Source organism: Oryzias latipes, chromosome 3 (genome assembly GCF_053564925.1).
Source record: "Oryzias latipes strain Hd-rR chromosome 3, Olatipes_Hd-rR_3.1".
In the NCBI taxonomy this organism is placed as follows: domain Eukaryota; kingdom Metazoa; phylum Chordata; class Actinopteri; order Beloniformes; family Adrianichthyidae; genus Oryzias; species Oryzias latipes.
The window spans coordinates 37130407-37145834 of NC_136239.1; the positions used below are offsets into that span (position 1 = coordinate 37130407).

The following is a 15428-nucleotide window of genomic DNA, read 5'->3' on the forward strand; positions in this document are numbered from 1 at the left end:
ATCCCAGATAAATAAGTGTAATTTGCATTGTTGGGTTTTTATGTGGACATTTTGTTTCACTGAAATCCTTATTTAACCAGTTTGAACCTTCCAGTTAACATGGATGATGCGTCTTTGTTCACATTGTGTCTACTTTTCTTAAATGAATTTTAGTTATAAGGAAACACAAGTATGCAGTGATCTTACACTGGATCGTATTTCATCTCTAGAAAAAAAGCAGTGGGAATCAGAGCCAGAGATGGAGTGTGACCATATGTCTTTCTATCAGGTGGGCAGGGTGAGGATTCTGCTTCCTGCTGTTAGTGTGACCTTTTTGACCTCTGACACAGCGGACGACTGCGAGGATGAGGAGGAGGCTGTCTGGCTCACACTGGCTGTCCTTGCAACGTCTGGGTGGCAGATTTTCTCTTTAAGGGGGTAATTTATGAATTTTGAACATATTTTAATATTTTAATGAAATTTGTTTTCTTTTGCCTACTAAATATGAATTGTTTAAAAGAGTCAGTCAACTGTAAAATGGCAGTGGAAGTCTTTTTTTTTAATAGTGCTATTTGTGTTTAAATTATTTGTGCCTATGGTATTTTCCTTTCATCATCTTTGGAAAAACTACAGCATTACTTTACTATAAATGAAAATATAATGACTCGATCGCTTGACTTGATTTGAAGAGCTCATTGTGTTTGTGGAACAAATCAAAATAACATGTTCTTGTGGCATTTTTCTGATAATGGAGTACATATGTAAAGAATATTAAGCTTAAAATTGCATTTCTGAGTATTTCTTTATTCAGAATGTTGTGAATCAGGAGCTGATGAAAAAAAATGCAGTTTGAAACAAAGCATGTTCATGGTGTAAAAACATACCGGGCCGACTACCAGCACCATTCTGCTGCATTCACTTGTAGACAACAAGATCCACGTACATCTTTATTTTTTCTTCAACCTAGTCTGAGCAGCATCTTGCTCAAAACTGTGTGGCTGGATATTTCTAATATTGCCATTTTTGTTGCACGGATAATCTTAGGTTTGGGGTAGGCGGGTCTGTAAGATAGTGGGAGAGCACATAAACAGAAAAGTCAAGGGGAGGTGAAGGGGAGGTGAAGGGGCCCGGGGCGCTCAGCGCCAAAAGTCCCACCTACAACTCAGAGACTAATTTCTGATGTACAACTGCCCCTGACACAAGTTTTTTTTTATTTTGTCTAAAAGCGGCATGATCATAATAAAAAGACCACTGGAAACGCTTATAAAAGAGCTCAAAAGATTATCGGAGAGGGACTTTAACATATTTAGCTTATTTACAATTTGTTTGCATGTAAGCTAAAGTTTATTCCAGTGGATTGTTCCAAGTAAACATTCAAAGGAAGTGATGTGATTACAGTTTTATTCGCCAGCTGCTTTGTATTTTTAAAAGTTTATCGTACTGTCTAGCAAACTTCACTTAAAAGGTTAATTCCTGAGTTGAGCTAAAAAACATAGAGGTCTGAACTGTAGTTTGAAATGGTCCTGGTATGCATTAGGAGTTACAGCAAGAGTGTTTGAGACCCAAAGAACAAAACAAATCCAATGAAGGATGCGTGTAGCATATGTGGTCAGTTTGTGCCAACATGGATGAGGAAGCAGACGCCAGAAAAGCTTCTGCAGACATCTCAGAACTGTCAGCTGAATACCTGACGTTGCTGCAGAGCAGCAAATGAATGAAGAGCTTTTTTGGAAGAAAAACAATGTTCACACACACACACCAGCTTTTTCTCAGCAGGATTTCCATGCACACCCACAAGCAGCTCATCATGCCTCAGCCTGTACATGTAAAACTCAATTTTCTCAGGCTATTCCACCTTTCTCCATGCTGCTCTCCCCTGATTGGATGGTTGAGTCAAAGTGATAATATAGAGACAAAGGCTATGTTCGCTCCCTTCTCTCTTCAGCTACTTTTCTTTATTTTATCTCTATAAATTCTACATCCTGTTTCATTCTGACTTCTGATTTATTTTTCTTATTATCCCAACACTCTCACAAAACACACGAGGCGTTTCCTGATGTTTTAGGATCCATTCATAGTCCATTCACATTTTTTTTATCAATCTAGGCAGCAGAAGGTGCATGAATCCCAAAAACGATGGTGGGCAAGTTTCACAAACACATTTGTGTTGTCATGATAACCCTGTCCTGACAATAGTTCAGATGCACTTGGGTTTTAGATCTAAATTGGTGACAAGTTTAAATTGTAAATGGAGTAGCTAAAAAAAACAAACGTTTACAATGATTGACAGGTGCAGCTGTGGTGCAGTGGTCAACCTCAGTTCAGAAGATCGCCATGCTCGCCCATGTGTCCAAGTGTCCTTTGACAGACACAGAATGTGTGTGTTTATGAGAATGGTACAGTGACTCCTAAACGCTTTGGGACTTCAAGTAAGGTAGACCGTATCCGCCATTTATCTTTACAACCATCCTTACGGCTAGATAGGGGTCATCTGCGGGTGAAAAATGGGCAAACCTGTCAAGGGCTCGCAGGTGGCCCACAGGACACATGAAGGTCGTATACCGTTTGATTCGCCTACAGAGCCAAAATGTTCAAGCACATTTTTTCTAAGGGCGTACTGAGGGCCCTGCAGTTAAGAGCTGGTAAAAGATCTGAAGTGTCGATACATTTATGAACAGAGCTCTTGACCTGCAGTTTAAGTTGTCAGGTACAAATTAGTGTTTTTAAGGAGCTAAACGACTGGAAGCAATGAAAGAGCACCAAAAACAAATGCAACAAGTATTGTTTTAAACAGCTAAAACTCTCAAAAACACCAAGTATACAAAGAGGGCATATTTTATAACAAGTCTTTTTGCTGCGGAATTTGCAAGTGATCCTTTCAACTTAGAATAGAGAAAAATAGTTGAAATCCCTCTGGGTGCTAAAACGTTTGCACACAAACGTGGCAGCATAAAGAAGAAAACGTCTCCCCCTTGTTCCACCCACACTTCCTTATTTGCCTGTCTTCCTTAGACGGTAATGACTATCTGTCAGACACACAACAACAAAGAACACAAGATGTGTTTACTGCATCCATCAGTGCTGATAAGTCTGCCTCCCATCCTTTTTCTTCAGCCATCCTTTCACTTCTTCTTTCATTCATTTGTTTATGTTGTTGACAGGAAAACAACAGAAGGCATGTCCACGGAGAGAGCACATCTCTGCATGTGTGTTTTCTGTGTGCACGTGTGGGGAGGTGGGGAGCTCGACATGCAGATAAGCCAGGAAAAATTTGTATTTTGGGCTAGAAAAAAAAAATGGCAGCCATTTTTTTGGCAGGAATAAATGAGTCTCCCTGCCAACTGTCAGATGTAAGGAAAAGAAAGATCGCACATGATGTAATGTAGGACACAGTTTTGATGGTTTCATGATTATGAAAGGCAGAGCAACAGTGTGCGAGCGTGCACACGCATTGTGTGTGAGTATCTGTCTGTGCACGTCTGTCACATCTTGCAGGACTCTGAGAATTAGCTGACACGTGCTGGATCTGCACCAATGCATTTGGAAGCAGGCAGCTCCCGTTAGGAGCCACAGGGCCTTCGTCCTCCGTCTGGACTAATTGTTGTGTTTTCCATAACAATACCAGGAGAGATGGGTTTTTACTGTAATATATACTGAATTCAACAAACATCTCTTCAAAGCTTCTTGCCTTCATGTCCAGCAAAGACAAAAGAATTTTATAGAGTCAAAGGTCAAAATCAGAGAGCAGAAAGAAAGCAGAGAAATCATGTCTCTGTTATTTATCAAAAGAGAATTTGTATTTAAAGCTGTGAGCGGCGCCCCCCTTATCTTTACAACCTACACGCCCCATACTCTCCCCCTTTTGCCCCTGTCACCCCAATCAGAGAGGCATGTGACAAATTCATTTAAAAAACACTAAATGGCAGATTTTCATTAGCTTTTATCTCCACAGTAACCATTTCATATCTTGGCCGCCTGTGGGTGACAAACAGGTCTATGTAATTTTTAGAAAATTTTTAGAAGAATCAGCAAAAGTAAACTTTAGAATTTCCTTGGCAACTGCGGTTTTTGGGTAACCACACCCTCATTCTTAATTGGTTCATAGCATATGCTATATAATTTTGTTCCGTTTGAGTTACAGTTTCGGTAAAACAAAAAATGCGAGCCACATGGAAACGCTACCTTTTTTTGGGCCCCTTTTTTTATTTCAATGGCTTCTGCCGCAGAGTTGTCCTTTTTTTGGGGGAGGGGGAGGGTTTCCCTATATCCAAAATTAATTTTCACTGGGTGCTAGGTGGATACAAATTTTGGTGCATTTATCAGTGTGTTACGAAGGGGAAATTTTTGCACAAACGCGAAGAAAGAATTGTGAAATACAATATGGACCTTGGTGCGAGAAGAATAACATGGGAACTTTACAAGGAAACATGTTGTATACAGTAAACAGAAGGAAAAAATGTATTTTTTGCAAAAACAAGATTTGGGTAGATTTATTCCTTTAGTTGTTTTGTTACCATGCCACGAAAAAAGGCTCAAGTTACCACTTGACCCTTTTTTCGTTATTTATCCAGCAGTCCAGGAATGCTGCTGGCCATAATAAGTCCCGACAGTGCAAAGAAATGTGATTATTAGATAACTAATCAATGAAGTTTGGATGTTGTCAGTCAGGCCAAATTAAAAGACAAATATCAGAAGTAGCTCAGAGTCCAAAGACTATCACACGTTGGAGCAGAATAAAGCTGAAATACAATGTGTAAAAATTACCTCTTTTGAGGCTGACTTGGAAAGGTAGATGGCACTCTGCTGACAGCTTTCATCCAAACAGCCAGGGAGGAGGTGGTCCTGGTAGCCATCACCATCTGCCAGAGAGAGACAACGCATCAGATCAAGAAGCAGCCATGTTGAACCCAAAGGAAGAGAGAAGCTTTGTTTTCTCAAACTGTTCTATTTTAATATTTCCACTCCATCTCAGCTTCTCAGACTTGTTTCTGGAGTTGGCTTTGAGTGCAGCACCATTTCTAGCAACAAAGAAATCTCATCTTCTTTTTTTTTTCTCTCTCCGTGCATGTGTCGGATCAGAGGAACACCTGCTTGTTTTCCACAAACACAAGTCCAATCCGTACCAGCGTCTTTCATGGCTTTAAACTCACTCGTGTGACTCTTTTTTTTCAATGCTTATAATTTTTACATTGTTTTCAGTAATATTTCTTGAGCAGCATCCATTCAAACCAAAGCGGAGATCAAAAACAGCAGTTCATCAAACGCACAAAACGTCAATGGAGCACTATTAAAATAGAAAACAATTCCCCGTGTGATGAATCGTTTTTCACTACTCAGTCAGTTATGGACCACTGGTTTTCAGTAAAATGAAGTAGGAAAGGAAGAAAATTTGTCAACTTGGATTAGGATTATCTGAACATGCAGTCATTTCTGTAAGAACCCAAAGGGGTATACATTTTTCTATAAAAAAAAGCACCATGAGAGTACTATGTACTAGTACTATGTACTAGTATGTGAGCTGTCCATTCAGTAGAACTTATGATTTTTAATAAAGAAGAAGAGGTTAACTGCTTTTTTGTCTTCCACAAAAACTTACCATCTTTTGATAAGAGTTATGAACATTTTAATTATTTAAATTGGTATATTTTCAGGTCAGTTTTTCAAAGGGAGTTTAAGAGTTAAAAGTTTAAGATGCTTTGGGATCAGAGGATGGAAACACATTTTTGGGATTGCAATTAAAGGTTTCAGTAAATATTTGCTCATGTATAAATCATTAAATTGTATTGCTTTAATTATCCTTTAGTAAGATGAACCATTTAGATCAAGTTAAGGTTTTTCCGAGAAAAAAACACTACAGATTAAATTGACCAATGTGTGTACTAGCTCAGTCCAACATGTATTGTGGTGGTGTTGACCTGATGTCCTGTAATGGTTGAGGTGTTTCACGGATTAAACTGAGTTCAAAAAAATTCTCAGTTTTTCCCATTGTTGCAAATTAAAACAAACATCTTTTAACTACAGATTGCACCTTCCCATAAAAGCAACACCTGCAGGACAAACAATATATCTACAGTTTGGCTCCTACATATTATTTCTCTTTTCAATACCTTTATTTTGAAAATATGAATGAAGAACAATAAAGAGAGTGTAGCTTTTCAAAGAGATTTTTTTTCAACATACTTTATCAAATCCTTCAGCCAGGAATTAATATAAATCTCTACCTTTTTTTGTATTGCATGAGTGCTGAGGACTTACTCATTCACTTCAGCTTAAATATTTACAATTATGGTAGGATGGCATTCTATGCTGGAAACTCGTCCAGTGTGACTTCACTGTTACTACGATTTCATTTTTAGTAAAAAGTTACTTTCTAACTGCAGATACTTTGACTTCAAAGCTCTGAAATCAAAGCTGTATTCCGTAGTCCCCCTCAATAAGAACGGCATTGCATCCATTTTCTTTAAAATACAATACATATCTATTTAATTTGATGTGAGTGAAGAGGAATGCTGAGAAACGATGTACACATGAACAGAATTCTTTAGAAGGACAGTCACGTTTCTCTCCTCGTTCTTCTGTTTATAAAGCTTCCAATATGGTTAATAACACTCAGGACCCGCCTCTGTGATTCTGCTGTTGCCCTTGAAGATCATCTGTTTCGGCTCGTCTTCCTGCCTTTCATTTTCACTTTTCTTCACTTTACTCCCTTCAGATTTGTCGCCGTTCGCTGTGCCTCCTCCCCTCCCCTCTATCTTTTCTCTCATTCTCCCTCCCCCCTTCCTTCCGTCGCTCTCTCCCGCTGACAATGCATGCCGCGATAGATATTGCCTGAGAGAGTCATGGAGGGAAGTTGCAGCGATGGAGTGAGATGGAGGAGGTGGGGAGGAGTGAGGAGGCACAAACAAAGAGGAAAAAAGGACGAGAGCCAGAAACAATGTTAAAGACAAAAAGAGAGGGAAAGGAAAAACAGGAACAGTGAAAATAAAGGAGTCCGGACAAAAAAAAAAGATAAACGAACAAACAAACGAAAAATCTAAACAATGTTTTCATCATTCATGAAAACATTTTTAATTTCTATATGATTGCATATTTTGTCAAAAGTGAATATGCGTCCTCTGGACTTCTAACAGCAGCCAAGCAAATAAAACAATAATGAAGAATTAAAATAACTGCTGTCAAATCTGACCCCTGAAGGTTCTCCAGGGCTAAAGCAAGTTTTTATTTTGCACCTGTTGTAGAGAGAAAACTAAGAAAAGCAAAGTAAGAAAGCAGTTTAGTTACCGAGACAGGAGCGTACAGATTGTAAAAATCACATGAAAGAAAAAAGACAGAAATGCAGGTTAAAAAAAAACTGTGAGCTGTGTTTGAGCAGAGAGGGAAGCAGACAGAAGAGCGGCTGAATTAACATGATACAATAAGACGAGCAGAGAAAGGGGGCCCGAGGGGAGAGCAGAGAAGGGTTAGGCTGTTAACACGCCGCATCACCTGTGAGCATGCAAACACACACAGATAGACATGCACAGCATGAAGACACCCTTTTCGATTTTACGTAACACTTTGAAACACACTCCCATCTCGCTGTCTTAAAAACCAGCCAATCACAGCGAGCTTCAGATGGCAGCGAAGCCGTGCTGCATTCCACCTGCACTGATGTAAGATGACACGCTTGGTTGTGGGACTTCACTGTGCTTTACCTAATGATGAATTATGCATCCACCACTGTCACTTTGAAAAATGCAATTACCTCAGTGACAAGGCAGATGGTGGTGTTTTGTCTGGCATATGCTGCGCATCTATTAGGTGTGTAGTGCTGAAAACACAACTGCAGGTAGCAAGCGCACAAATGTGGGTGCAGAGACATTCCCTCAGAATTTCATGAGCGTCCTGAAAACATGCGGCGGTGCGAGCGTGCGTCAACATCAGCCTTCCTGCATTTGTGGAGAGAAAAGTCTGTTTCCAGAGAAAACTTCCATTTAATTATGGATACAAACATGTCCTGCTCAAGGGCTTGCTTCAGAACTCAATCTGTGCGTTAAGAGCAGTCGCGCTCTGATTGGCTGAAAAAGTTCACTCAGAATTTTTTTGGGTTTGTTTTGGTTTTCAAAGAATGCTTAGATTTCCTGCTCTTGGAATGGTCCCATCAGATGTTAGACAAAAAAAGAAAAGAAGATGCAACTTTAAAATAAATAGCTACAACTGAAGCCGGGATTCTGGCAGAAATAACACCTATCAGCTCTAATGTAAAAAAAAAAAATCAGGTTTTAATCACAAAGAAAATAAACACTGTGTAGTATAAAATATGAAAGTTTCACACATCATGATTTTCTAAGCAGCTTTTTAGACATTGAAAACTAGCCACAAGTTCATTGAAAAAAGGATTTATATGAAGCAGCTGTGGCTTTTAAGGTGACTTCTAAAATAAAGGTAAGTAAAAAAACACACACAAAAGGTATTATCACCCATGTCTTAGTCACATGCACCTGTAACCGTACAGTGGTGCAGACTTTTGGGTTGTCCCGGCATGTGGAGGGGTGATATATGAATGATGCTGTTGTGCGATCCTGAGTAAGGTGCCAGCACTGGCTTCTTAATGACTGTAAATAAATGCAGCTCGTATGGGGTGTTCAGGTGATACGCAAGTGCCCGTAGGACGCCAGTTGGATGCCCACATAAACCCCGCTCCGATTGTCGGATTTCCTGCACGCCGGAAGTGCGCACTGTTCACTTGAATAGTACTGACGGACTGGTTTTGAGAGTTAAAAAAAGAAAAATCTGTACAACCTGCCTTCGTCTCACCTACAGTGGTGGACAAATGATCATTAGTTCATTAGTTTGTTTTTTTAAATAATTCTGTTAATCAACAACTCAAAAGCAATGACTGATTTTGATTATTTAATTTTCAATAAATATTAATTTTTTGTTACTTTTGAAAGTTTCAAGTCATTTCAGTGGGGCTTGTGGACTTTCTTTCTTTAACTGAGGGGTACCAACAATTTTGTCCACCACTGTACTTCCCCCTTGCACGTTGTTTAAGTATGGCAGCATGACTGTAGAAAAAAACATGCATGAACATTTGGAATCTGTTTCCAGCTGTTTTCGACCTGGATATTTTATGCGGGCCGCATTTGTGACCCGTAAAGGTTTGACCATTTTCACCCGCAGACAATCAGTATCCGCTCGTAAGGATAGTTGTCGTGACTAAGGCATAGCAAAGCTGAACTCTGGACAGTACAGTTTTTATGTTTTGCTTTAATTTTAATATTTTTAACTATCTGAGATCTATACGTTTTCCGAAAACAATGTGCAGCATTTTGTAAAGACAAAGAGTAGAGGAAGACAAAGAGAGAAAGGTATGGGTAAGACCAGGAGGATACTCTATGCGATGGAAATAATTCCCACTTCAGATCCCACAGGGATGCAGTACCACTCGCCGCTCTTTTGTTTTTGCTCCTTTTTCTCATCCTTTTTGTCATCTTCTTTTCATCCCTCTTCAGATCTTTTGCTTTGGTGTTTCTTGATTTTATCTTCTCTTTTTATGTTACTCGATGTCACCTTTGAAATGTGCCATTTACTGTCCCTCAACCTGTGATTTACGTTGCTTTAACTCTCTTTCCCCATCTCTTTATCCATGCTTCGTTTTTAGTGTGTGGGCTTTAATTAGCTCTGTGGGAAGCTGGGAGAGAAGCTCAAAATATGCTAAAATGGCCACATACAGGGATAAAAACGCTTCAGGGTATTATTAGAGCAAGAGAAAAAAAAAACGTCATTTAGTTCACTGGACAATATAGATGTGGATTATAAAAGTAAATGTGAGTGAAGACAAAAGGGAAGACATTTACAAATGAACAAATCTAAGCGTATTTATTTGTCGTCAGCTGAGTCAAGGATCAATTACATACAACGCTAAAAGTTCTTTTAAATGTAATTACTAAATGAAATGACTTTTTACCTCCATTTAAATTTTTCTGAATGCACAAGACCTTTGCTTTTTTGACATGTTCCTTTGGCTAAAAACCAATAATTAAAAAGTATTTAAAATGTTTGTCAATCCGTCTGAAAAGACTAAGGAGAAAGGAAGTGCCAGTTGCTATGTAGAGGGCATTTGGGAGTTTTTTTTCTAAATTATAGAGTAAATTATTATAATCAGACAACTGTAGGCCTACCACTTCCAAGAAAGATCCCAAAGAGCTGGCGCGGTGTGTTTTGGGTGGCGGTCCAAAGTGTTTTTTAAATCGCTTGAATCACATTGGTCTTAAGACCATAGAAGCGGAATTTTTCGCGATTGCTGGGAAATGTTACACAAATGTTACAGATGATGAAATATTAGGCCTGCTATGCAATCGCGTTAAAATTGCTGCACTCAACCTTAATTTATTTCGGCTGATTAGAGTACGCTATCGCCGAGCAATTCTGTCCAAAAATATATCTTTTTAACACTGAAGATGAGGAAAATTTAATGAAGAAGTTAGGAAAGACCTACGGTCACACAGACACAGAGGGAGAGACAAAGAACTGACAAGTAGATAGAAAATAGAGTAAGTTACTGGAAGGATATATCTTGAAATTCACTCGTTTAAAAAAAAATGATTTCAATTTTTTTCCCTCCTCTGTATTGCCTACTTCTGTTTGGTGGACGAGAATGTCCTTCAAGTTAAAAATAAACTCTGGAGACAACTGTGTTACTGGAACGCAACTCAAAAGTTCATTGCACTTATTGCAGACAGTCGCAAGGAAAACCGGCCAACGTTAGTATGAACTAGCCGTGCGATTGTGGATACGAGTGATGCCATGACTTGATGGCTCTGAAGTATAAACACTTAGAACTTCTAAATAGGAGCTGTCTCTTTATTCTACAGGCATGGTGTGAAAGACATGGGGTAAGTATGGGTGAAGTAGGTGAGACGCGGGCCTGCCAGATTTTTGTTTTTTAACACCAGCCCCCTCCCACCAAATCCTGCAATTTGTCCAAGAAGCCCGTTAGTGCTGTTTACGTGATTAGTGTGAACTCCTTGCGGGTTTCTTGCATGCAGCCTGGCAGTTAGAAATGAGGAAATTAGACAATCAGTGCATAGTTTGAGTGGGCATTCTATGGGCGTGTCCTACAGACACTTACAGTGGGGCAAAAAAGTATTCACGCGTGGACTCTACGCACAGAGTGAGTTCTAACATACAACCACTTGGAAAGGACTGGAACCTCTTCCTCTCCGGGGAGGATTAGCTTCAACCACCCCACGAATCAGCTGTCACATCGTCATTTCAAATCGAATAGAAAACTTAAGTACACAAGAACAGATAACAACCAAAACAAAGATTTTCCAACTATGTTGTTAAAACTGTAGATCCAGTGACACTCCAGGCTTTTTTTAGATTGAGGGGTGGGGGGGTGGGGGCAACCATGAAAAGCCAGCAGACAACTAGAAGGGAGATGTACAGTTGATCAAGAGAAATAAGGATAGAATGTGACAGCAGAGGAGGGGTTGACTTAAGCACAGGCAGCAAAGATAAAAAAAAAAAATAGACATTAGATCTTCCAAGGCGGCGCTCTCTTAAGGGATTATTAGATGCGTGACGTTCTCCTAAAAGCTCCACGCCTCTCATCTAACGAGGACAATATCACCATGCGAGGTTTCTAAGCCACAAAAGGATGGAAAAAAAAGATTAAAGAAATCAAAAAGTTTCAAAAGATAAGCCGTCATTCAAAACGCTATTAAAAAAAAAAGGATTTTCTTTGACCAAGAGATAAAAAGAAGGATGCTTAGACAAAAATGACCTCACGGCATTAAGACGCAAACAAAACACCACGCAGGTCCTTCAGGCACAGAGCCTACTGCCAATTTAGGAGGGGGAAGTTTGCTCACTACATATTTGATGGACACCCTGAGCCGCAATGAGATTAAAAGATTAATCTTGCCAATACGGATGTGTTTATCAGCATCAATACGTTTGTGGGCGCGCTCGTGCGCACATGCAACACAAAAGCCCAGATTTAATTAAAAATGCAGTGAAGCTCACACAGCGCAGAGCACAAACTGAGAGATCAGGTCACACAGACAGAAATAAACAGTTTTGATGTTAGAAGGAAACAACAAACCAAAAGAGCTACACACCAGCAAAGGATGAAAGGGTGTTAAATATAACCCGTGTCAGCAACTGAAAGAATGTTTCATTTAGTTCATTTTTATGACCTATTGATATGTTACCTGAAAGGAAAAAAATCAACTGATGGACAAAAAATGTGGTATTTTTCATTCTTATATTAGCTGTGTAAACCTAAAACCTATTACTGTAATCATCAGCCAACGTAAAGGACAAAAGTCAAAGAAACTGCAAAATACAATGAAATGTTTTTCCAACACAAGTGGTTAAGATAGTAATCTGATTAACTTACTCAAGTTACTTAGTGTGATGGGCTTTAGAAATCTGTTTGAAAAATGTCTTTTGAAACCAACTGAAAGGAACACAACCAGAAGTGGAGTCTTTGGGTTTGAAAAAGACCAGAAGTGCACACAGGAATTCATGGTGTAGTAATGATAATACTTTATTGCTACTGTAAGAAATATTTTGGCTGTTTTTTAACCAGCTGGTGGTTTCCAACTAAATCCAGTTGTACTGTCCAGGGGTCACCAACGCAGTGCCTGCAGGCGCATGGTCGCCCGCGAGGACCACTTAAAGCCCCTGCAAGGCATGCTTCTAAAAATATCACAGATCACAAAAGAATTCAATATAATTTTAAAAAGTTTCATTTATGTTTGGAACCAATTAGGGGTGCAACGGATCACTACGGATCACTAGCCATGTTAAAGAGTCTACGTCATTGTCTGTTTTAAGTTCTCTCTAAAAACCCACTTTTTAACTTTGATTTTTATTTCATGACATTTTAATTTATTCTTTTTTATGAAATATATGTGATATTTTTTGTTTTAACAATGTAACTTTATGAGGATTTCTTTGATCCCTTTTAATCTATTTTATCCATGTCTTCATATGTTTTTCGTATCTGTCTGTACAGCACTTCGGGTCTGTGTGGACAATTGAAGGGCTTTATAAATAAAGTTTATTATTATTATTATAAATAATATTATCATTAAACACCCCTGATGAGCTCCCTACTTAGTGTGCAGTATGTGGGGGGTATAGAAAAAAGGACAAATCTGTAAAACACGCCTTTGTCTCTCCTACTTCCCCTTTATGTGTTGTTTAAGTGTTCGCCACAACCTGTCACTCACAACATATTTTTATATAAATTTATTTTATATAAAAATAAAATAAAATAATGTGCACAAACATTTTCACCTTACGGGCTAACCGGGTATTCAATTACCTTAAAATTTCCCGCAGGTCACCTCTGTCCTCAGTACAAATTTGCCAATTTTTCACCTACAGCAGCTCGTATCCACCCATAAGGGGCAGTTGTGACTAAGGTTTAAGTCTTAGTCCTATACTAGTATGTGGGGATGACCGGTGTGGGTAGTCAGGGCCAGTGGAGGGTCGTAGAGGGGAGCGGAGGTGTGTCTTGCAGCTCCTTTGAAGCTCGTATTGTCACCTTAAGGGACGTCATTAAAATGGAGCGTACAATTGCTCATGTCACTGGAAATAAACCGAGACCCTTCCTGTAGGGGGACCAGAGTTCATATCTTTTGTCTGAGCTTTCACACTTGCCAAAAAAGGGAACTATCTGAACCACAAAAAACTGGTTTAAAGCCTCCTCCTCAACATCTAAAACTTCCACGACTTTCTGACAGAACACCTTACTGCTATTCTCTGCCTTTACGGATTTTAGTTCTCCTGAAATAATTTGATTGAGGCTTTTGATCACTTCACTGAGTAAGGTTTTGCTAAAGGTTTCTCCGTGTTTGCATAACGCTCATGCACTCTGCGTGTCCTGTGTAGGAAATTGTGTAAGTTTGGCTTAATTTCTATTTTAGTTTATAAAAATCCAGTTACATTCCATAAACTGAAAATAAGAATTTAGGATGATTTGATTCTTTTCTTTGATGAATTGGTGATAAACTGATGCTATAATATAAACATTGTTGAGTTAAGACTGAACCTGACCTAACCCAGTCTTTGAAACGAGGCCCTTCTGCCAGTTCTGTGACGTTCTCAGATCACATCCTCTCTCTGCTTTAGTTAGCCTCTAAGAGTTTGTGTTAGCCACATTCTCCTTCACCTCTGGCAGCTCTGACAGGATGACCAGGGGCCACTTTGTGGATCACACACTGCAGCCTGGAGATTTAAAAACCGGCAGAGATTTGTTGAGGATAAAATGTAAAGCTGCACTGAACAATGAATTTCACTGTCCAAGACAATTTAATGGGATAAGATGCTCTCACAAATCTGGCTGGATGCGGGATTGGGAGTGTGCTGTGTGCACTGTGTGCCTGTCACTGTGTGTTAGAGGAGCCTGGTGGGAACGGGGTGAATATTTATGGTTTTTGTCTGTATTGGGGCAGAAAGTTATGTGATGAGAGGGCTGCAGTCAAACTGTCTAAGTCAAAAAGACCAGACAGCCCTATTTGGAATGCTTTGAAGCTAGACAGCTTCAAATGCAAAAGAGCTTAAAGGGCTAAGAAGGGAATGGATCTGCCACACATGCACATGGAGACAAAACTACAGAACAGGACAGAGTAGAAACCAGCACACTAACTACTACATCTCTGAGCATGCTCAGACTACGTTTTCCTGTATACATTCTTAATGATTACAATCTACCAAATGCATCATTTTTCTCACCAAAATCCAAAAAGGAGGACTGTCCCACAATCTTGATGTCTGACTTGGACATGACTCCAGTCTTCGTAAAGTTCCCATCCTGATAGTTGGACAAAAAAAAGAGAATAGTTAAAGTATTTATCAGCTTTAAAAAGCCAAACATACTGACAATGCATGGCTGTGACCTCGAGTGTCACGAATGAGAGGCTGTGGCTTAAGTGTAGTGTCGTAGTGACAGATCCGCTCTACCAAGCACAAGATGGATCTGAGGTACAGTGACCAGCACACTGTAGCTGTGTTACATGCATGTAAAAAGGATTTTCCTTGTGTACAAAAATGAGTGCATGCATTAAGTGTCAGAGGCTGCAAAAATCTACACATTTTGAGACAAATGACAAATTCTGTCAAGCCCGAATGTTTTTATGCTGGCATGTATTTTGCATTTTTTTTAGACAAGAAGAAAAAAGCTGTTAAAAATTAATCAGCTTTTTGAACCAACGCAAAAATAAATGATGGTGTATAAACCATATGATTGACATAAAAATCTTACAACGAAATGATATTTCGTCTTTGACAAACATATAATTACACAGAATAGTGTCTTGTGCATTTTTGAACACAATACCATCATGCAATATCATAAGTCTAGCATCTGTTTTAAAGTTCTAGTTGTTGAAGATGTTTAAATGGTTATTTAACTGAAGTTAATCACCGTGATCTGCAGTCTATACGACTGG

At 39.2% G+C, this 15428-nt stretch overlaps 1 protein-coding gene across 2 annotated transcripts in view; it reads right to left on the bottom strand.

Moving 5' to 3' along the window:
• The window catches only part of itfg1 (integrin alpha FG-GAP repeat containing 1), a 159142-nt gene that overhangs the window by 114691 nt on the left and 29023 nt on the right, over nucleotides 1–15428 (bottom strand). For both annotated transcript variants that reach the window (XM_023953696.2, XM_078944681.1), the window contains exons 8-9: nucleotides 14713–14791; nucleotides 4744–4838 (exon numbers count right to left, since the gene is read on the bottom strand). In XM_023953696.2, coding sequence (XP_023809464.1) covers nucleotides 4744–4838; nucleotides 14713–14791 — 174 coding nt within the window. The remainder of the gene's footprint in view (nucleotides 1–4743; nucleotides 4839–14712; nucleotides 14792–15428) is intronic.